This window comes from Coregonus lavaretus (assembly GCF_964263955.1).
Source record: "Coregonus lavaretus genome assembly, chromosome: 14".
Taxonomy (NCBI): domain Eukaryota; kingdom Metazoa; phylum Chordata; class Actinopteri; order Salmoniformes; family Salmonidae; genus Coregonus; species Coregonus lavaretus.
This window is the reverse complement of record NC_140001.1, coordinates 47,382,112-47,406,485: the sequence shown is the minus strand read 5'-3', so window position 1 is coordinate 47,406,485 and position 24,374 is coordinate 47,382,112. Positions and strand designations below refer to the sequence as shown.

The 24,374-nt window shown below is 42.0% G+C and overlaps 1 protein-coding gene across 1 annotated transcript in view; it reads left to right on the top strand.

Annotated features, from left to right (window-relative positions):
- cfap77 (cilia and flagella associated protein 77) overlaps positions 1 to 24,374 on the top strand; it is an 83,073-nt gene that overhangs the window by 3,922 nt on the left and 54,777 nt on the right. Inside the window, exon 2 of the mRNA XM_084176184.1 lies at positions 22,576 to 22,661. Within this exon, the coding sequence (XP_084032310.1) occupies positions 22,599 to 22,661 (63 nt within the window). The 5' untranslated portion in view covers positions 22,576 to 22,598. The remainder of the gene's footprint in view (positions 1 to 22,575; positions 22,662 to 24,374) is intronic.

The following is a 24,374-nucleotide window of genomic DNA, read 5'->3' as shown; positions in this document are numbered from 1 at the left end:
CACCAGGTTAGAGAGGCAGCAGCCACGCGGTGTGAGGCGTTTGTATGGCCTGTGCGGAGAGGAGAGAACAGGGATAGACAGACACATTGTTGACAGGCTACAGAAAAGGCTACACTAATGCAAAGGAGATCGGAATGAAATTAACTAAACATCTGGGGAAACGAGGCCTCCCTAACTAACCTTTCACTGAAACACTAAAATACAACTCTTCCAACCTCCACTTTATAATTTATAATTGCTGTAATCTACAGTAGTTCAATGTTTCCAGGAATAGACTAACTTTGTTTATTCAGCTAGCTAACTTGGTACAGTATTCTTCTGTGAAAACTGCCCAGGGCACTGTATCCTATGACGCCATAGCTAACTAGCATGCTAGCATCCAATAACACACGGTTTAGCACCAATACTTGGTTACAACAAACTACCAATGGATCATTCATGTCCGTGTCTAGTTCCTTTCATAACGCAGAAGTAATTAAGCGTTGGCTAGCTAGCACAAAGTCAGTCATGCTAACTACACAAGTGGACTACACATCTCGATTGTTCAGAAAGTGAAGCTTACGTTGCAAAATTATCATTGACTAAAATGATACAGTACTGCTAGCTGGTAATGTTGGCTAGCTAGCAGTGGCTGCGGTGTTGACTGTTTGAAAATGTAGCTGGCTAGCTAACCTCGATAGTTTCTCTATACTACACCTTTGTCTTTGATACCAAGACAACTATGTAGCTAGCTAACTTTACACTAATCAAATCGTTCCGTTGAAATGTATTTAGTTGCTATAGTACTGCTAGCTGGTATAGTTGGCCAGCTAGCAGTGGCTGCGGTGTTGCTACCCGCTAGCTAGCTTTAATGGTCCAGGTAGTGGGTTAAATAGCTAGCCTCGTGCTTCACCGGGCTCAGTCGAATACACTACAATACTTACCTACAATAACTACCTGGATAAACTACCTACAATACCTAACTACAATACCTACCTACAATCTAAATGCATGGTTTAAGCAGTGGCTGCGGTGTTGCTACCCACTAGCTAGCTAGCTTTAATGGTCCAGGTAGTGGGTTAGCTAGCTAGCCTCGTCTAAAGTCTGCAACACCACTAAGCAAGGGGCACCACCAAGCAAGCGGCACCATGAAGACCAAGGAGCTCTCCAAACAGGTCAGGGACACATTTGTGGAGAAGTACAGATCAGGGTTGGGTTATAAAAATATATCAGAAACTTTGAACATCCCAAAGAGCACCATTACATCCAATATTGAAAAATTGAAATAATATTTCATCACAACAAACCTGCTAAGAGAGAGCCGCCCACCAAAACTCACAGACCAGGCAAGGAGGGAATTAATCAGAGAGGCAACAAAGAGACCAAAGATAACCCTGAAGGAGCTGCAAATCTCCCCTGAAGGAGCTGCAGATCTCCACAGTGGAGATTGGAGTATCTGTCCATAGGACCACTTTAAGCCATACACTCCACAGCGCTGGGCTTTATGGAAGAGTGGCCAGAAAAAAGCCATTGCTTAAAGAAAGAAATAAGCAAACACGTTTGGTGTTCGCAAAGGCATGTGGGAGACTCCCCAAACATATGGAAGAAGGTATTCTGGTCAGAGACAAAAATTGAGCTTTTTGGCCATTAAGGAAAACGCTCTGTCTGCCGCAAACCCAACACCTCTTATCACCCCGAGAACACCATCCAGTGAAGTGAAGCAGTGAAGCATGGTGGTGGCAGCATTATGCTGTGGGGATGTTTTTCATCGGCAGGGACTGGGAGACTAGTTAGGATCGAGTGAAAGATGAACGGAGCAAAGTACAGAGAGATCCTTGATGAAAACCTGCTCCAGAGCGCTCAGGACCTCAGACTGGGGGCGAAGGTTCACCTTCCAACAGGACAACAACCCTAAGCACACATCCAAGACAACACAAGAGTGGCTTCGGGACAAGTCTCTGAATGTCCTTGAGTGGCCCAGCCAGAGCCCGGACTTGAATCTGATTGAACATCTCTGGAGAGACCTGAAAATAGCTGTGCATGAACGCTCCCCATTCAACCTGACAGAGCTTGAGAGGATCTGCAGAGAAGAATGGGAGAAACTCCCCAAATACAGGTGTGCCAAGCTTGTAGCGTCATCCAAGAAGACTCGAGGCTGTAATCACTGCTAAAGGTGCTTCAACAAAGTACTGAGTAAAGGGTCTGAATACTTATGTAAATGTCATATTTCCATTTGTTTTATTTTCTAAATTTGCAAAAAAAATCTAAAAAACAGTTTTTGCTTTGTCATTATGGGGTATTGTGTGTAGATTGATGAGGGGAAAAAACTATTTAATAAATGTTAGAATAAGGCTGTAAAATAACTAAATGTGGAAAAAGTCAAGGGGTCTGAATACTTTCCAAATGCACTGTATGTACCAATTGTGTACCCATCATAAATCAGTTATTATATGTTTTTATATGTACTTCAAGCGATGCATGTTAATGTACAGATTGAGCGTCAGGGCTCTTAACAAAACTCCCCTGTTCAGAATACGCCTTCGTCCAATGACTCTTATGTGTAATATAATAGAACTTAGAGTCATGATCAAGGGCTAGGTCTGAACCAGCAACATGGCAATCAGTCATCACAGTGGTTCTCAACCTGGGGTAGCTAGGTCTACGTACTACTCCTGGGGGTTTATCCACAGGGGGTACTTTATAAAGATAATAAGAACAGGTCTCATGATTTGTTGCACATGAGCGGTAGGCTACTTCAAGCAGAGGAAAATGTGATTACAGTAACCAAAAAAGGCTGAGAACCACTCTTTTTTTCAGACTCAGTCAGGCCTTTGATGGAAGTGTGCCCCTATTCGCATTTGGGTTTTGTAAGTGTAATTGAGATTAGCTTAATGTAGGCCTAATCTCCCTGCATAAAAGTGCACTGTGGTCTGCAGTGGGTCTGACTCTGGACCTTTTATAGCACAGTAATCTCATGGACACTATAGTCCAACGACTTTCTGGGAGTAGTTAGGGGAAAACTGAAAACTAGCTGTTATTGGCAGAGGGGTTTGGAACTCTCTTTCTTATTGGTCTGTTAACAGGGTTGGGTATTTTACTTTCTAAATGTAATCTGTTAAAGTTACTAGTTACCTGTCCAAAATTGTAATCAGTAATGTAACTTTTGTATTACCCAAACTCCGTAACGTAATCTGATTTACATTCAGTTACTTTTAGATTACTTTCCACTTAAGAGGCATTAGAAGAAGACAAAAATGAATATTACCAATTGAACGACATCTATTGCAGGATAAATCAATGTTAGAGTTTACATAGCTGGCCAGGAAATTGATGTTGCATTTTACTTTATGGGTTATGTAGGCTTCTTCTAACCAATGTCTTTCTACTTCATTACAGATAATAATACGATTAGGCTATATCTTTACATTAAAAACCAAAGTCTGTCATATTGCCAGTCAATCTAATTCATTTAATACCCCTTGATCTTCAAGAATAGGACTTGGAAATATTGATTAGCCAAATTGTTTTACCTGAACATAACCCAAAAATGAAGGACTTGTTAGACTACTCTGTTGTTTATGATTTTGTTATCATGGAGGACTGATTGGCCTCATTGCTTCGAGTTGAAAAATAAATGCTGCTCTCATGCATGGAATGGCATGCAGGGCTTGACATTAACGCTTGTTCTCTTGTCCAGGACAAGTAAAAAATAAATGTGGACAAGAAGAATATAGATTTCAGTTGTCCGAATGGACAAGTAAAAAACAATTATTACAAAAATCACAATATCAAACAATTACTCTGATTAGAATTGAATCAGAGGCCAACATTGGAATAATATTCAAATCTATTTTTTATGTACATAAATAAAAAAGCCTACATGTCAAAGTGTAGGTGATATGCATATTGGATACAGCCTCATGTCCAAACGGATGCTGATATGAGGGAGGCGCCAGAAAATGGAGCCAAACTTTAATGAGACTTAATTAAATAAAAATATGCTAAATGCCAGTCATGTTTGACAAATATAATGAAGGATAATTAACATTAACTTCTAAAGGCTTGATTCTGTCGACATACTTGAGGCACGGTTCGTTCAGATCAAATGGCCACAAGACCTGAGAGTGAAGGACAGTGCCTGTTGCAGCACATCACCCACCTTGAATCTGAGCGGAGGCTGTCAGCATTTTGAAACTATTTAACCATAAACGTCATTGTTTAAACCTAGATTTTTTATGTCATTTTATGAAGCATGTCTTACCTTGTTTCAAAGTAGCCTAGCCAAAATACGATCATAGAAATGTTGAGGGAATTATTTAAACACTTAATATGCAATTGAAACCAGCATTTTTCTCATGTTCTATTGGTTTTCAAATCAACTTTGTTTATTGTCCAGCAGCAAAAGACACAATCCTAGTCATATTAGTAACCCATGCTAGTTGTTACATCTTTAGATCTCCCCTCTTTCTTAATTTCTAACCGATACTTTCCTCTTTGAAACCGTTAGTGCAGTGCGCTTTTGAGAACAGTGTTTTCCCACTAATTGCATTTTGGAACATTAGTGCGTAGCCTACAGCCATGTGCGCATTGTTGAGCTTTATAATATGAAGAAATAAAACTTTAGCAACATTTAAAGCTAAATGGTCTGATCTTTTGCAACAGCTTCATTGCTTTTTCTTTTTCTTTTTATTATGTGCAGTGGTTGTTTGAATTTTGGATCTGTCGTCCCAGAACTGTCCCAGAGTCTGTTTTTAACCGTAGGCAAGACATATTTTTTATCATCCCAGGGAAGGAGGGAATTATTTGATAAAATACATAAAAAGCATTTGGTTGTAATTATAGGCTACCAAGGGTGGCCAACCATCCGCCAGGAGAGCTTTAAAGGGGTAGTGTTGTATTTTGAGACAGGCTTGAATATGCAAGAAGCCAATAGGCAGAGTGTGGCCTACATTTTTGTCTGATTCTCTATGGTCAAAAAATATAGCAATATGGTGTATTTTGTAAAGTGGTTCCTTGCATCATACAATGATATAAAAATGGTGTTACAGACCATTAACATTTTTGGGACAAGTAAATCCTTGTGTAGCCTCGTGTAGCTCAGTTGGTAGAGCATGGCGCTTGCAACGCCAGGGTTGTGGGTTCGATTCCCACGGGGGGCCAGTATGAAAAATGTATGCACTCACTAACTGTAAGTCGCTCTGGATAAGAGCGTCTGCTAAAATGTAAATCTGTCCTACTTGTCCAATGGCTAAAAAGGTTAATGTCAAGCACTGGTATGCTTTGAGCACTACCAAAAAGTGTATTTGCATGTGAAAAATGAATGCCATTTGCTATTGGCCTATTGTTTAGTTTTTGTTGGTGACACTTTAATATCTTGATAATTTGCAGCAGTTTAAATCTATCAAAAGTGCGCAAGTTTGAGCATGTGTCCATTAGGCCTATGGATTTTTTTTTTTTTATCAGCACGAATTAGATAGAGCAATAAAAGCCCCACTCTTGGTCTTTTTAACAGTATATGGAGTTTAGAAGGGAGGAACTGCATGCGGATCCATATTCTGGGATCCGTATGCAGCTGTTGCAAGAGCGCATTTTTCACTGGCTGTCCACTAGTCGCAAAAACAATGATTGATAGACAACTTAAACTTCTTCAATTCAACCATTATTGGGTTAAAATACATGTGAACAGCCATCCACAACAACCACAATCCGTAAGTTGCAAATAGTTACACTGAACAAAAATATCAACGCAACATGCAACAATTTCAAAGATTTTACTGAGTTACAGTTCATATAAGGAAATCAGTCAATAGAAATGAACTCATTAGGCCGTAATCTATGGATTTCACATGACTGGGCAGGGGCGCAGCCCCACTGGGGAATCAGGCCCAGCCAATCAGAATGAGTTTTTCCCCACAAAACGGCTTTATTACAGACAGAAATACTCCTCAGTTTCATCAGCTGTCTGGGTGTCTGGTCTCAGATGATCCCGCAGGTGAAGAAGCTGGATGTGGAGGTCCTGGGCTGGTGTGGTTACACATGGTCTGCGGTTGTGAGGCCGGTTGGACGTACTGCCAAATAATCTAAAATGACGTTGGAGGCGACTTCTGGAAGATAAATTAACATTAAATTCTCTGGCAACAGCTCTGGTGGACATTCCTGCAGTCAGCATGCCAATTTGCACGCTCCCTCAAGACATAGTGAGTAGTGAGTGTTGCAACCGAGGACAGGCAATTTTTACAAGCTACACGCTTCAGCACTCGGCGGTCCCGATCTGTGAGCTTGTGAGGCCTACCACTTGGCGGCTGAGCCGTTGTTGCTCCTAGACTTTTCCACTTCACAATAACAGCACTTACAGTTGACCGGGGCAGCTCTAGCAGGGCAGAAATTTGACAAACTGACTTGTTGGAAAGGTGGCATCCTATGACGGTCCCACGTTGAAAGTCACTGAGCTATTCAGTAAGGCCATTCTACTGCCAATGTTTGTCTATGGAGATTGCATGGCTGTGTGCTCGATTTTATACACCTGTCAGCAACAGGTGTGGCTGAAATATCCGAATCCACTAATTTGAAGGGGTATCCACGTACGTTCATGCATTTCTACACAATCTACTATGACCCTTTTGGGGTCAGTTTGGGGTCACTTATTTGAAATAAGAATGAAATATGTTTAGGGCCTAAAATTAACACCTGCCAAATGCGGGTAGATTTTGGCATTGGCGGGTAAGATGTCTATTTCACTAGCCACGTTGGCGGGTGGTCAGGGCTACACAGTGCAAGCATTTCACTCGCATTTGTGAATAAAAAGCCAAGTTTGATCACATTTATAGTAAAATAAATGCTGCAGTAGCTGTTTCAAAGTATTTCTGCTGTTTTGTTTCATAGCTGGTAAATTAATCGCACAAAGTCAAAGAACTACGAATCCTATATAGCCTATCCCACCTCGCACTGCAAAACTGCCTGGCTGGGGGCTGTGCACACGTGAAGATCTGAGTGAAAGATTCATTAGAAGCGCTGCGCACAGGCATAAAAGTTGGTCTAATTTACTTGAAACTAAAGTCTACACAAGGACTTTGTCTGTGAAATTTTGGTTAAAAAACTCTGGTAAAAAAAAAAAAAATTCAACAAAATACCACTTCTTACTAGTAATAAATATATTGTTTTAGAAACATTACAAAGCATGCTCATCCATTTTTGTGTGTTTTGTTGGTGTAATTTTAGCAGGGAAAATGTATTTTGGCTTGTAAAAAATCAGATTTTTAAATCCACCTGCCACAGTGGCTGGTGGACCAAAAAGTAAATTTTAGGACCTGAATATGTTTCTAAACACTTCTACATGAATGTGGATGCTACCATGATTATAGATAATCCTGAATGAATCGTGAAACCAAAACAAACAGCAAATAAATCCAACAAATTTGTAGTCACAATGTCAAGTTCGTTGAGTAAAAGATTGGACCAAGGTGCAGCGTGGTATGCGTACATAGTCGTTTATTATATAAACACCGACAAAATAACAAAATCCAACAGAATGTGAAGTTCAAAAGGCTAAACATACAACAAGCCAAACAGAAACAAGATCCCACAACATCCTGTCTGGACCTTGGTGTGGGAGAGTAGACGACCGGACCCGGACAGGGCACCGGTGGAGCGGACTGCTCTGGCCCTGGAGTAGAGCCGCTGCCCGGAGCTGAACTGGACCCCGGTGGAGCGGACTACTCTGGCTCTGGACTGGAGCAGCTGACCGGAGCTGGACTTGGCACCGGTGGAGCGGACTGCTCTGGCATTGGACTGGAGCAGCTGACCGGAGCTGGACTAGGCACCGGTGGAGCGGACTGCTCTGACCCTGGACTGGACCGTACCAGGCTGGGGACACGCACCACTAGTCTGGTGCGAGGACCAGGCACGGGCCGTACAGGACTGGAGGCACGCACCACTGGTTTGGTGCGGGGAGCAGGTACGAGCCGTACAGGACTGGAGACACGCATCACTGGTTTGGTGCGAGGAGCAGGAATGGGGCGCACCGGGCTGGAGACACGCACCACTGGTTTGGTGCGAGGAGCAGGTACGGGCCGTACAGGACTGGAGACACGCACCACTGGTTTGGTGCGAGGAGCAGGAATGGGGCGCACCGGGCTGGAGACACGCACCACTGGTTTGGTGTGAGGAGCAGGTACGGGCCGTACAGGACTGGAGACACGCACCACTGGTTTGGTGCGAGGAGCAGGAATGGGGCGCACCGGGCTGGAGACACGCACCACTGGTTTGGTGCGAGAAGCAGGTACGGGCCGTACAGGACTGGAGACACGCACCACTAGTTTGGTGCGGGGAGCAGGTACGGGGCGTACCGTGCTGGCGACACGGACCACTGGTTTGGTGCGAGGAGCAGGCATGGGCCGTACCAGGCTGGGGACACGCACCACTGGTTTGGTGCGAGGAGCAGGAACAACCCGTCTTGGCTGAACGCTCATTTTAGCCCGGCAAGAGCGGGGCGCGGGCACCAAGCGCACCGGGCTGTGAATGCGCACAGGAGATACAGTGCGTATCACAGCATAACAGGGTGCCTGTATGGTCCCACGCTCCTAAACACGAGTACGGGGAGTTGGCTCTACTCTGAAACCTGGCTCCGCCAGCCTCTGCTCTAAGGACTGCGTTCTCTTTTTCTCTAGGGTTAATTCCTCTCTCAGCTCCTCCTGTTGCCTAGCCAGCTCCTCTCTCCGTGCATCCACTGACTCCTTCTCCATGTGGGCCTCCTGCAGCACCTCCTTCTGAAGGAATAGCTCCTGCTCCCTCTTCTCTATCAGCCACCGTAAGGTGGTGGTCTCCTCTCTCAGAGTGCTGAGCTGCAGGTCTTTCAGGGCCTCCTGCTGCTTCGCCCACCACCCCGTGTGAACCCCCACATTTTCTTGGGGCGGCCTCTCGGGCTTCCTTAGTGATCGGGACCTTTTGAGTCGCCGTTTTTTCTCCCTCACTGTCTCCTTCTGCTCCCAAGGAAGGCGATCCATACCTGCCTGGATCTCTTCCCAAGTCCAGGATCCCTTACCGTCCAAAATATCCTCCCATGTCCATGTTGTCTGCTCTTCCTGTTCACGCTGCTTGGTCCGTTGGTGGTGGGATCTTCTGTCACGTTCGTTGAGTAAAGGATTGGACCAAGGTGCAGCGTGGTATGCGTACATAGTCGTTTATTATATAAATACCGACAAAATAACAAAATCCAACAGAACGTGAAGTTCAAAAGGCTTAACATACAACAAGCCAAACAGAAACAAGATCCCACAACATAGGTAGGCAAAATGGCTACCTAAGTATGATCCCCAATCAGAGAAAACGATAGACAGCTGCCTCTGATTGGGAACCACACCCGGCCAACATAGATATACACATTCTAGATATACCCATAGATATTCATATACACATTCTAGATATACCCATTGATATTCACACCCTGACCAAACCAACTAGAGATCTCTATGTCAGGGCGTGACACACAACCTTGATGTAGTCATTGGATGCTATGAATGTAGGACCACATACTTAACTTTTGACTACTTTAATACACATACAGTCGTGGTCAAAAGTTTTGAGAATGACACAAATATAAATGTTCACAAAGTCTGCTGCCACAGTTTTTATGATGGCAATTTGCATATAAGAATGTTATGAAGAGTGATCAGATGAATTGCAATTAATTGCAAAGTCCCTCTTTGCAATGAAAATTAACAACAAAAACATTTCCACTGCATTTCAGCCCTGCCACAAAAGGACCAGCTGACATCATGTCAGTGATTCTCTCGTTAACACAGGTGAGAGTGTTGACGAGGACAAGGCTGGAGATCACTCTGTCATGCTGATTGAGTTAGAATAACAGACTGGAAGTTTTAAAAGGAGGGTGGTGCTTGAAATCATTGTTCTTCCTCTGTTAACCATGGTTACCTGCAAGGAAACACGTGCCGTCATCATTGCTTTGCACAAAAAGGGCTTCACAGGCAAGGATATTGCTGCTAGTAAGATTGCACCTAAATCAACCATTTATCGGATCATCAAGAACTTCAAGGAGAGAGGTTCAATTGTTGTGAAGAAGGCTTCAGGGCGCCCAAGAAAGTCCAGCAAGTGCCAGGACCGTCTCCTAAAGTTGATTCAGCTGCGGGATCGGGGCACCACCAGTGCAGAGCTTGCTCAGGAATGGCAGCAGGCAGGTGTGAGTGCATCTGCACGCACAGTGAGGCGAATACTTTTGGAGAGTGGCCTGGTGTCAAGAAGGGAAGCGAGGAAGCCATTTCTCTCCAGGAAAAACATCAGGGACAGACTGATATTCTGCAAAAGGTACAGGGATTAGACTGCTGAGGACTGGGGTAAAGTCATTTTCTCTGATGAATCCCCTTTCCGATTGTTTTGGGCATCCGGAAAAAAGCTTGTTCGGAGAAAACAAGATGAGCGCTACCATCAGTCCTGTGTCATGCCAACAGTAAAGCATCCTGAGACCATTCATGTGTGGGGTTGCTTCTCAGCCAAGGGAGTGGGCTCACTCACAATTTTGCAGTTTGGTGACGAATAATGCCTTTTCCAGCATGATGGAGCACCTTGCCATAAGGCAAAAGCGATAAATAAGTGGGTCGGGGAACAAAACATCAACATTTTGGGTCCACGGCCAGGAAACTCCCCAGACCTTAATCCCATTGAGAACTTGTGGTCAATCCTCAAGAGGCGGGTGGACAAACAAAAACCCACAAATTCTGACAAACTCCAAGCATTGATTATGTAAGAATGGGCTGCAATCAGTCAGGATGAGGCCCAGAAGTTAATTGACAGCATGCCAGGGCGGATTGCAGAGGTCTTGAAAAAGAAGGGTCAACACTGCAAATATTGACTCTTTGCATAAACTTAATGTAATTGTCAATAAAAGCCTTTGACACTTTTGGAATGCTTGTAATTATACTTCAGTATACCATAGTAACATCTGACAAAAATATCTAAAAACACTGAAGCAGCAAACTTTGTGAAGACCAATATTTGTGTCATTCTCAAAACTTTGACCACGACTGTACAGTGCCTTGCAAAAGTATTCACCCCTCTTGGCGTTTTTCCTATTTTGTTGCATTACAACCTGTAATTTAAATGGATTTTTATTTGGATTTCATGTAATGGACATACACAAAATAGTCCAAATTGGTGAAATGAAATGAAAAAAATAACTTGTTTCAAAAAATTCCAACAAATAAATAACGGAAAAGTGGTGTGTGCATATGTATTCACCCCCTTTGCTATGAAGCCCCTAAATAAGATCTGGTGCAACCAATTACCTTCAGAAGTCACATAATTAGTTAAATAAAGTCCACCTGTGTGCAATCTAAGTGTCACATGATCTGTCACATGATCTCAGTATATATACACCTGTTCTGAAAGGCCCCAGAGTCTGCAACACCGCTAAGCAAGCGGCACCACGAAGACCAAGGAGCTCTCCAAACAGGTCAGGGACAGAGTTGTGGAGAAGTACAGATCAGGGTTGGGTTATAAAAAAAATAACTTTGAACATCCCACGGAGCACCATTAAATCCATTATTAAAAAATGGAAAGAATATGGCACCACAACAAACCTGCCAAGAGAGGGCCGCCCACCAAAACTCACGGACCAGGCAAGGAGGGCATTAATCAGAGAGGCAACAAAGAGACTAAAGATAACCCTGAAGGAGCTGCAAAGCTCCACAGCGGAGATTGGAGTATCTGTCCATAGGACCACTTTAAGCCGTACACTCCACAGAGCTGGGCTTTATGGAAGAGTGGCCAGAAAAAAGCCATTGCTTAAAGAAAGAAATAAGCAAACACGTTTGGTGTTTGCCAAAAGGCATGTGAGAGACTCCCCAAACATATGGAAGAAGGTACTCTGGTCAGGTGAGACTAAAATTTAGCTTTTTGGCCATCAAGGAAAACGCTATGTCTGGCGCAAACCCAACACCTCTCATCACCCCGAGAACACCATCCCCACAGTGAAGCATGGTGCTGTCATTTCTAAATGTTTCCCCCGATTTGGATGAAAATACCCTCAAATGAAAGCTGACAGTCTGCACTTTAACTTCATAGTCATTGTTTGATTTCAAGTATAGAGCCAAAATAAGAAAAAATGCTTCACTGTCCCAATAATTACGGAGTGCACTGTAATTCATATCATAGACCTTATTTGTATTTATTATGGATCCCCATTAGCTGCTGCCAAGGCAGCAGCTACTCTTCCTGGGGTCCAGCCAAATTAAGGCAGTTATAAAAAAAATTAAAACATTACAATACATTCACAACAGATTTCACAACATATTAAGTGTGTGCCCTCAGGCCCATACTCTACTACCACATATCTATAACACAAAATCCATGTGTGTATAGTGCGTATGTTATTGTGTGTTTGTATGCATGTGTCTGTGCCTATGTTTGTGTTGCTTCACAGTCCCCGCTGTTCCATGAGGTGTATTTAAATCTAATTTTACTGCTTGCATGAGTTACTTGATGTGGAATATAGTTCCATGTAGTCATGGCTTTATGTAGTACTGTCCACCTCCCATAGTCTGTTCTGGACTTGGGACTGTGAAGAGACCTCTGGTGGCATGTCTTGTGGGGTATGCATGGGTGTCCGAGCTGTGTGCCAGTAGTGCATTCAACATTCAACCTCTCACAAGTACAAGTAATGATGAAGTCAATCTTTCCTCCACTTTGAGCCAGGAGAGATTGACATGCATATTATTAATGTAAGCTCTCTGTGTACATCCAAGGGCCAGCTGTGCTGCCCTGTTCTGAGCCAATTGCAATTTTCCTAAGTCCCTCTTTGTGGCACCTGACCACACAACTGAACAGTAGTCCAGGTGCGACAAAACTAAGGCCTGTAGGACCTGCCTTGTTGATAGTGCTGTTAGGAATGCAGAGCAGCTCCGAGTACTGTAGAGCTCTTTATACTTGCACAAATTATAGCTGGATCGTCCCGTCCTGCCCCTATTGGTCCACAGCCCTGCAGCGCCCCAGCCCAACACATCCCACTCAGCTTTAGGATCTTAGTGAAACCTTCATTATTGGTTTCAGGTGCTTTAGGCCTAGGCCAGAGTGACAACCAACAGTATGGCAGACCCCCAGGGCCAGGACTGAGCAGCCTATCAGCTAGGGATTGCCTAAAATGTTTTCAATATACAGTGGGGGAAAAAAGTATTTAGTCAGCCACCAATTGTGCAAGTTCTCCCACTTAAAAAGATGAGAGAGGCCTGTAATTTTCATCATAGGTACACGTCAACTATGACAGACAAAATGAGGAAAGAAATTCCAGAAAATCACATTGTAGGATATTTAATGAATTTATTTGCAAATTATGGTGGAAAATAAGTATTTGGTCAATAACAAAAGTTTCTCAATACTTTGTTATATACCCTTTGTTGGCAATGACACAGGTCAAACGTTTTCTGTAAGTCTTCACAAGGTTTTCACACACTGTTGCTGGTATTTTGGCCCATTCCTCCATGCAGATCTCCTCTAGAGCAGTGATGTTTTGGGGCTGTCGCTGGGCAACACGGACTTTGAACTCCCTCCAAAGATTTTCTATGGGGTTGAGATCTGGAGACTGGCTAGGCCACTCCAGGACCTTGAAATGCTTCTTACGAAGCCACTCCTTCGTTGCCCGGGTGGTGTGTTTGGGATCATTGTCATGCTGAAAGACCCAGCCACGTTTCATCTTCAATGCCCTTGCTGATGGAAGGAGGTTTTCACTCAAAATCTCACGATACATGGCCCCATTCATTCTTTCCTTTACACGGATCAGTCGTCCTGGTCCCTTTGCAGAAAAACAGCCCCAAAGCATGAGGTTTCCACCCCCATGCTTCACAGTAGGTATGGTGTTCTTTGGATGCAACTCAGCATTCTTTGTCCTCCAAACACGACGAGTTGAGTTTTTACCAAAAAGTTATATTTTGGTTTCATCTGACCATATGACATTCTCCCAATCCTCTTCTGGATCATCCAAATGCACTCTAGCAAACTTCAGACGGGCCTGGACATGTACTGGCTTAAGCAGGGGGACACGTCTGGCACTGCAGGATTTGAGTCCCTGGCGGCGTAGTGTGTTACTGATGGTAAGCTTTGTTACTTTGGTCCCAGCTCTCTGCAGGTCATTCACTAGGTCCCCCCGTGTGGTTCTGGGATTTTTGCTCACCGTTCTTGTGATCATTTTGACCCCACGGGGTGAGATCTTGCGTGGAGCCCCAGATCGAGGGAGATTATCAGTGGTCTTGTATGTCTTCCATTTCCTAATAATTGCTCCCACAGTTGATTTCTTCAAACCAAGCTGCTTACCTATTGCAGATTCAGTCTTCCCAGCCTGGTGCAGGTCTACAATTTTGTTTCTGGTGTCCTTTGACAGCTCTTTGGTCTTGGCCATAGTGGAGTTTGGAGTGTGACTGTTTGAGGTTGTGGACAGGGGTCTTTTATACTGATAACAAGTTCAAACAGGTGCCATTAATACAGGTAACGAGTGGAGGACAGAGGAGCCTCTTAAAGAAGAAGTTACAGGTCTGTGAGAGCCAGAAATCTTGCTTGTTTGTAGGTGACCAAATACTTATTTTCCACCATAATTTGCAAATAAATTCATTAAAAATCCTACAATGTGATTTTCTGGATTTATTTTTCTGAATTTGTCTGTCATAGTTGACGTGTACCTATGATGAAAATTACAGGCCTCTCTCATCTTTTTAAGTGGGAGAACTTGCACAATTGGTGGCTGACTAAATACATTTTTTCCCCACTGTAAACTATTTTTGTCATACAGTATTCCAGTTAAGGCATCCAGAACTTATGAAAGTTGCACAGTATATCCTTAATATTGTAATAAATCAAATCTAGTAATACATAACTTAACATTTCTGCCATCTATTCGGACATTGTGGGAGGATAACCAACCTTCCAATCAATAGCAATGCATTTTAATTTTTTGTTGTTGGTGTTTTTTTCTTTTTTGTCTTAGGGGGTAGATCAGCTTTAATATTGCAGGCTAGATTGTAACTTCCATCAATGTAATTGTCTGCATCACTTCCAATCCCCCATATATATATTTTTTGCTAATATATATATATATATATATACAGTATATATATATATATATACAGTGTATATATATATATATATATATATATATATATATATATATATATACATATATATAGTTGAAGTCAGAAGTTTACATACACCTTAGCCAAATACATTTAAACTCAGTTTTTCACAATTCCTGACATTTAATCCTAGTAAAAATTCCCTGTCTTAGGTCAGTTAGGATCACCACTTTATTTTAAGAATGTGAAATGTCAGAATAATTGTAGACAGAATTATTTATTTCAGCTTTTATTTCTTTCATCACATTCCCAGTGGGTCAGAAGTTTACATACACTCAATTAGTATTTGGTAGCATTACCTTTAAATTGTTTAACTTGGGTCAAACATTTTGGGTAGCCTTCCACAAGCTTCCCACAATAAGTTGGGTGAATTTTGGCCCTTTCCTCCTGACAGAGCTGGTGTAACTGAGTCAGGTTTGTAGGCCTCCTTGCTCGCACACGCTTTTTCAGTTCTGCCCACAAATGTTCTATAGGATTGAGGTCAGGGCTCTCTGATGGCCACTCCAATACCTTGACTTTGTTGTCCTTAAGCCATTTAGCCACAACTTTGGAAGTATGCTTGGGGTCATTGTCCATTTGGAAGACCCATTTGCGACCAAGCTTTAACTTCCTGACTGATGTCTTGAGATGTTGCTTCAATATATCCACATTTTTTTCCTTCCTCATGATTCCATCTATTTTGTGAAGTGCACTAGTCCCTACTGCAGCAAAGCACCCCCACAGCATGATGCTGCCACCCCTGTGCTTCACGGTTGGGATGGTGTTCTTCGGCTTGCAAGACACCCCCTTTTTCCTCCAAACATAACGATGATCATTATGGCCAAACAGTTCTATTTCTGTTTCATCAGACCATAGGACATTTCTCCAAAAAGTACGATCTTTGTCCCCATTTGCAGTTGCAAACCGTAGTCTGGCTTTTTCATGGCGGTTTTGGAGCAGTGGCTTCTTTCTTGCTGAGCGGCCTTTCAGGTTATGTCGATATAGGACTAGTTTTACTGTGGATATAGACACTTTGGTACCTGTTTCCTCCAGCATCTTCACAAGGTCCTTTGCTGTTGTTCTGGGATTGATTTGCACTTTTCGCACCAAAGTACGTTCATCTCTAGGAGACAGAACGCGTCTCCTTCCTGAGCGGTATGATGGCTGCGTGGTCTCATGGTGTTTATACTTGCGTACTATTGTTTGTACAGATGAACGTGGTACCTTCAGGCATTTCGAAATTGCTCCCAAGGATGAACCAGACTTGTGGAGGTCTACAATTTTTTTCCTGAGGTCTTGGCTGATTTCTTTTGATTTTCCCATAATGTCAAGCAAAGAGGCACTGAGTTTGAAGGTAGGCCTTGAAATACATCCACAGGTACACCTCCATTTGACTCAAATGATGTCAATTAGCCTATCAGAAGCTTCTAAAGCCATGACATCATTTTCTGGAATTTTCCAAGCTGTTTAAAGGCACAGTCAACTTAGTGTATGCAAACTTCTGACCCACCAGAATTGTGATACAGTGAATTATAAGTGAAATAATCTCTGTAAACAATTGTTGGAAAAATGACTTGTGTCATGCACAAAGTAGATGTCCTAATCGACTTGCCAAAACTATAGTTTGTTAACAAGACATTTGTGGAGTGGTTGAAAAACAAGTTTTAATGACTCCAACCTAAGTGTATGTAAACTTCCGACTTCAACTGTATATACACACTACCAGTCAAAAGTTTGGACACACCTACTCATTCAAGGGTTTTTCTTTATTTTTACTATTTTTTACTTTGTAGAATAATAGTGAAGACATCAAAACTATGAAATAACACATATGGAATCATGTAGTAAACAAAATAGTGTTAAACAAATCAAAATATATTTTATATTTGAGATTCTTCAAATAGCCACCCTTTGCCTTGATGACAGCTTTGCACACTCTTGGTATTCTCTCAACCAGCTTCACCTGGAATGCTTTTCCAACAGTCTTGAAGGAGTTCCCACAAATGCTGTGAACTTGTTGGCTGCTTTTCCTTCACTCTGCTGTCCAACTCATCCCAAACCATCTCAATTGGGTTGAGGTTGGGGGATTGTGGAGGCCAGCACTCAATCACTCTCCTTCTTGGTCAAATAGCCCTTACACAGCCTGGAGGTGTGTTGGGTCATTGTCCTGTTGAAAAACAAATGATAGTCCCACCATGCGCAAACCAGATGGGATGGTGTGTAGCTCAGTTGGTAGAGCATGGCGCTTGCAACGCCAGGGTTGTGGGTTTGATTCCCACGGGAGGCCAGTATGAAAAGAAAGATGTAAAAAAAAAGAAAAGAAATGTATGCACTCACTAACTGTAAGTCGCTTTGGATAAGAGCGTCTGCTAAATTACTAAAATGTAAAATGTAATGGTGTATCGCTGTAGAATGCTGTGGTAGCCAGGCTGGTTAAGTGTGCCTTGAATTCTAAAAAAATCACAGACAGTGTCACCAGCAAAGCACCCCTACACCATAACACCTCCTCCTCCATGCTTTACAGTGGGAAATACACATGCGGAGATCATCTGTTCACCCACACCGCGTCTCAAAAAGAGACGGCGGTTGGAACCAAAAATCTTCAATTTGGAGTCCAGACCAAAGGATACATTTCCACCGGTCTAATGTCCATTGCTCGTGTTTCTTGGCCCAAGCAGGTCTATTCTTCTTATTGGTGTCCTTTAGTAGTGTTTTTTTTTCCAGCAATTCGACCATGAAGGCCTGATTCACACAGTCCCCTCTGAACAGTTGATGTTGAGATGTGTCTGTTACTTGAACTCTGTGAAGCATATATTTGGGATGCAATTTCTGAGACTAACTCTAATGAAGCAGCTACCCGGACAATTTGCACTGCTACTCTGTTAATTATTTATGCATAGTCACTTTAAATCTACCCACATGTACATATTACTTCAACTACCTCAACTAGCCGGTACCCCCGCACATTGACTCTGCACCGGTACCCCCCTGTATATATAGCCTCCCTACTGTTATTTTATTTTACTTCTGCTCTTTTTTTCTCAACACTTTTTTGTTTTATTCTACTTTTTTATTAAACATAAATGCACTGTTGGTTAAGGGCTGTAAGTAAGCATTTCACTGTAATGTCTGCACCTGTTGTATTCGGCGCATGTGGCCAATAAAATTTGATTTGATTTGATTTGAACTTATCCTCTGCAGCAGAGGTAACTGTGGGTCTTCCATTCCTATGGCGGTCCTCATGAGAGCCAGTTTCATCATAGCGCTTGATGGTTTTTGTGACTGCACTTTAAGAAACTTTCAAAGTTCTTGAAATGTTCTGCATTAACTGACCTTCATGTCTTAAAGTAATGATGGGCTGTCGTTTCTCTTTGCTTATTTGAGCTGTTCTTGCCATAATATGGACTTGGTCTCTTACCAAATAGGGCTGTACCCCCCTCTACCTTGTCACAACACAACTGATTGTCTCAAATGCATTAAGAAGGAAATAAATTCCACAAATGAACTTTTAGCGAGGCACACCTGTTAATTGAAATGCATTCCAGGTGACTACCTCATGAAGCTGGTTGAGAGAATGCCAAGAGTGTGCAAAGCTGTCATCAAGGCAAAGGGTGGCTGGTAGTCCCCTGTAGCTCAGTTGGTAGAGCATGGCGCTTGCAACGCCAGGGTTGTGGGTTCGTTTCCCACGGGGGGCCAGTATGAAAATGTATGCACTCACTAACTGTAAGTCGCTCTGGATAAGAGCGTCTGCTAAATGACTAAAATGTAAATGTAAATATTTGAAGAATCTCAAATCTGAAATATATTTTGATTTGTTTAACACTTTTTTGGTTACTACATGATTCCATATGTGTTATTTCATAGTTTTGATATCTTCACTATTATTCTACAATGTAGAAAATAGTAAAAATAAAGAAAAACCCTTGAATGAGTTGGTGTGTCCAAACTTTTGACTGGTACTGTATATATATATATATATATATATATATATATATATATATATATATATATATATATATATATATATATATATATATATATACATACATACATACATACATACATACATACATACATACATACATACATACATACATACATACACACACATTTAAATACATATACACATCCTTTAAAAAATATATATTTTCCTTTATTACTTTCCAACCCCACAACCCCTCCCCTAATTGGAGTAAACTAGTGAACAACAACGCTTAGGCCTCTACTTCCAGCTTATACATACTATATACTTTTTATGGACAGTCAATTTTACAATAGTTCTATTTTGTTTGTTTTTACTCCTGAACTTCCTCTACCCTCAACCTCTCCGATCATTTTCATGATGTCCATCCGGTTTGCTTCGATATGCCATATCTTTCAAACTGTGCTCTTTCACAACAGTTCTTAACCTATAAACGTATTAATGGCAATGCTATTCTTAGCCGCTTAAATGCTAGGTTACACAGTTTCTTCTGATAACAGTCTCCAGTATCAACATTTCCAAGCAAAGAAAAACAGGGAGAAGGGTGAATCTGTAGACATGCTGAGATAAAAGAACATACTCTTTGCCAGAATTCAGCTAGCCTTCACAACATATTGAAATATGTCCCCTTTTGTGTTTGACACCTCCAGCAGAGGAACTACATTTCTGAATGCATGATCTTCAGTTTCACTGGCATATAGTACCTTCTATGGATAGTCTTAAACTGCAGTAATTGATGTCTGAGATTATATGAACATGACTGGGCATTCAAACATATCTATCATATTCCTCACATTTCTGTTTTACATGTTTTGTGTCATTGGTAAAAGCCTATCAACCCTTGATACAGTTTGGAGATCAACTTCAGAGGTTTGTCAGACTGCCTTAAAATAATTTAATTATTTGAAGCGTCTGGCTTGTCCAGTGTTTGCTGGACAGATCGAATAAAGTGTTGCATCTGCAAAAGTTCACCTCAGTGCCATCACAGACTGGTCTTCCCTGGTTGCCTGACCCTCCTGAGAGCCCTGTCACCATTTGATCGTGCTCAGATGAGGCATGACAAAGAATTACCTTGGTGTACATGTATACATTATCCAAGAATATAATCAATGGTTAATTATTGAAATTACCATTATTCCCAGATCCCAGACTGTAGCCTACCCATCAACTTTGTATCCATTCACTGATATAATATACTGCAAAATTCACCTGAGCTCCGTATACTGGTCTTCCCTGGCTGTCTGACCCTGCTGGGACACCTGTCACCATCTGATCCTGCTAAGACATGATGAGCATAGTGTTGTGTACTGACTGTGCACCATGACAGTGAAGCCTGTAGAGCTGTTTATACCATGTCAGTGTGAAAAGTAGGGAATTATCTAGGGAAACTGACAGATCAATAACGTTACATTGCTATACTGACTGTAATTGGGGCAAAAATAATGTCTAACGTTAGCTAACTTTTGGCTAGCTCTAATGGTACATCAACTGGTGAAAACGAGCCAAGTTAATTTAATTATGTTGAAACGGGACAAAACAAAGGCTACAAAACATTTCCATACACACAACAGCTGTTAGACATTGCTACCTGGCAGATAGCTAGAGGCTAGAGCTGAACTGGCTGTGGTAGCTACTAGCTAGCTAGCTAGTTCATTCACTTCAGACAGAACTTCAGTCGAGAGGTGATGAAACACTAGCTAATGTTACATGTCAGTTACACTACTAGCTCAACACTGGGAATAAATACTTTATTTTTTCTGTTAAGTCAAACAGCAGTTACCTTGCCAGCTTATCAGTCAAATAAAGAGTAGCCAGTTTCTGCTCTGCTTGCTTTTACAATGCGGAGAAAAAGCATAACACACACAGACAACAGCTGCCTCTGTTCGCACCCTCTGTGGTGTCCGCAGCCGGCTGAAACCACCAAACAGCCTTCCCGACCGCTCGGAGGTGTCCGCATGGTCCTAAAGCAAACCAATGCCTTTTTTTGTATTCAGAATGTGTGGGGGGGGGGGAGGGTCATCCCCAGTGAAATTTGCACCACTGCTGTAGCCTACAAAAGCCTCTTCCTACGCATTTAGTGTTTCATCATAGTGACCTCTGACTTGTGGTCAGACTCATTCAGGCAGAACAAACTTAAACTTGCACCTTTTTCAATGCCGTTTCGAATGTCATTGAGAAAACAGAAAGGTGTCATAAATATTTTTTTTGCAAACATCATTTCTGAACTTAAAGAGGCCCTCACAGAGATACCGTGACGAGATCTTGAGGCACATTGTCGTGCCATTCATCCGCCGCCATCACCTCATGTTTCAGCATGATAATGCATGGCCCCATGTCACAAGGATCTGTACACAATTCCTTGAAGATGAAAATGTCCCAGTTCTTCCATGGCCTGCATACTCACCAGACATGTCACCCATTGAGCATGTTTGGGATGCTCTGGATCTACGGGTATGACAGCGTGTTCCAGTCCCCGCCAATATCCAGCAACTTCGCACAGCCATTGAAGAGGAGTCGGACAACATTCCACAGGCCACAATCAACAGCCTGATCAACTCTATGCAAATGAGATGTGTTGTGCTGCGTGAGGAAAATGGTGGTCACACCAGATAATGACTGGTTTTCTGATCCACGCCCCTACTTTTAAAAAAGTTATCTGTGACCAACAGATGCAGATCTGTATTCCCAGTCATGTGAAATCCATAGATTAGGGCCTAATTTATTTATTTCAATTGACTGATTTCTATATATGAACTGTAACTCAGTAAAATCTTTGAAAGTGTTGCATGTAGCATTTATATGTTTGTTTGGTGTAGTTTACCGCCTGGTGGTGACACCAAGCAGGTCAAAATTCCATCCCACCAAAGGCTGAAATTTCAGGCGGTCTTTTCAAATAACTCTTACACTAAAAGGGCATTATCATTTTCACAATTTCACAGTATTATTCCAACCTCATAGTGTGGTAATATATATAAAACACAGAAAAATCACATTTTTGACTGCACTGGTCCTTTAAGGTTAGGATTGGGGGAGGGGAAGCTGATCCTTGATCTGTATGGGAAACTTCACCCCGGAGCCAATTGCCACATTACTAATATTTAGGCCCTAGATAAAACCAGAGCATGTGCTGTCAGTTCAATAACAATATCTGAATCTGAGCAGAAATTTCTGAGGGATGTGTATCTGTGTTAAGATGCCAAGCATTTAGCTGCTTCGTGAGCGTAGGCCCATAGAATGACATATAGAAAATTATGGGCCGGTTTCCTTAACACAGAATATGCCTAATCCTGGACTAAAACACATTTTCAAGGGAGATTCTCCATTGAGCTTGCTTTTTTGTCCAGAAATAGTCTTAATCTGTGTCCAGGAAAACCACCTGTGATGCAGGCTAGCCTTTCTCAATGGGTATCAAGGTCGCGCCGCAATTGTACTATTTTAGGTAGGCCTAATTGATTGATTTGCTTGTTGGTTGTACCATCTGGAATAACTCTCATCTATTTCCCCAAGGTGTAATCATCCTGAAACTGGAAATGCAGGCTTCTCACGTCGGAGTGGTCAGGGACTCCATGCTGGCTAATCCTCTTTTAATTAGGGTAAGGAGCATGATTTGAAGATAGGCTACATGGACCAGTCACAGAGTGCTGGCAAAGCGCCAAGCAATCATACCCACACTGCATTGGCTGCCCTCACTTGCTTATTAGAATGCGTTTGCACAGGCAGCCGATTTCTGATATTTCTTCCACAAATTGGCCTTTTGACCAATCACATCAGATCTTTTCACATCAGATCTTTTTCAGAACTGATCTGATGGGTCAAAAGACCAATTTGTGAAAAAAATATCAGAATTGGGCTGCCTGTCTAAGCGCAGCCTTTGTTTCTTCTTTGAGATATTTCAATGTCATTCCATTTCAGAAAAACACTAGAGTGCAGCATTGTCAGTTGAATAATATATTTCTTATCCCTGTCCAAATTATTTCTCCTTCCTCCTAAAGTGTACACTTCTTCACCGATTTGAAACTGGTACATGAAATATAGTGGAAGCTCCCACAAGCCCATGCCTCCATCAATCCAACGCTTTTTGATTTGTGGGAACTAGTGAACGAGTCACACTTCAGGAGAAAGGAGATGTTATTGGGATGCAGCCACTGTCTCATGGTGCAGTGATGACTCATGATACAAGATGGCCTATTATTCTTACAATATAGGCTACAGCGTTTGAGTGTTCATGCATATTGCAGTAACAACAGTATTCATATACTCTGCATGCTTTTATTGTTGTAAATTCAAGCTAATACAATGATGATGATAATTAGCCCACCATTTAACCCAAAGTTTGTATATTCCTGCTCACATAACAAGGTAGTAGTTTGCATCTTATCCAACGCATGTGTGAGAAATATGGTCAATTTTAGTAATTTCTAGCTAATCATTAATTTTTTTAAGTGTGGTTGTGCTGGTTTCGGCCAACAGAGGGGGCTGCTCGCTCTAGTGGTTGCTTCACGAGCTCACTGCTGTAGTTCTTGATCTAGCTTGTCAGTTGAATGAGTGACAAGCCAGCAGTAGCTGTACTAAGAAGAGCAACCAGATATAAACTCATTGTTTTAAACTTGATTTCCATGGTGAGCAAGTTGTAAAACGTATAATAATAAACACTAAGTTAAGAGGAGAAGTAGTTATACATTTACATTTTAGTCATTTAGCAGACGCTCTTATCTAGAGCGACTTACAGGAGCAATTAGGGTTAAGTGCCTTGCTCAAGGGCACATCGACAGATTTTTCACCTAGTCGGCTCGGGGATTAGAAACAGCAACCTTTCAGTTACTGGCACAACGCTCTTCCTTTTTTTTTTTTTTTTTTTTTTGTGGGGGGGGGAATGGATCAGCTTAATATTGCAGATAGATTGTATCTTCTATCAATGTAATTGTCTGCATCACTTCCAATCCCCCATGTTTTTTTTTTATATATACTCCCCTTTATTACTTTTCAACCCCACCATCCTTTCCCTTCTTGGAGTAGTGAACAACAATGCCCAGGCCTCTACTTCCGGGCCAAAACTTACTATCTACACCTTATGGACAGAGTTAATTTTACAATAATTATATTATATATATATATATTTTTTTTTTTGCTCCTGAACTTCTTCTACTCTCAACCTCTCCGATCATTTTCATGATGTCCATCCAGTTTGCTTCTATATGCCATATCTTTTTAACTGTGCTCTTTCCCAAAAGCTCCCAACATACAACCTATATACTTATTATGGACACAGTATGCTTACATTATTAGCTATCTTTGTTATTATTTGT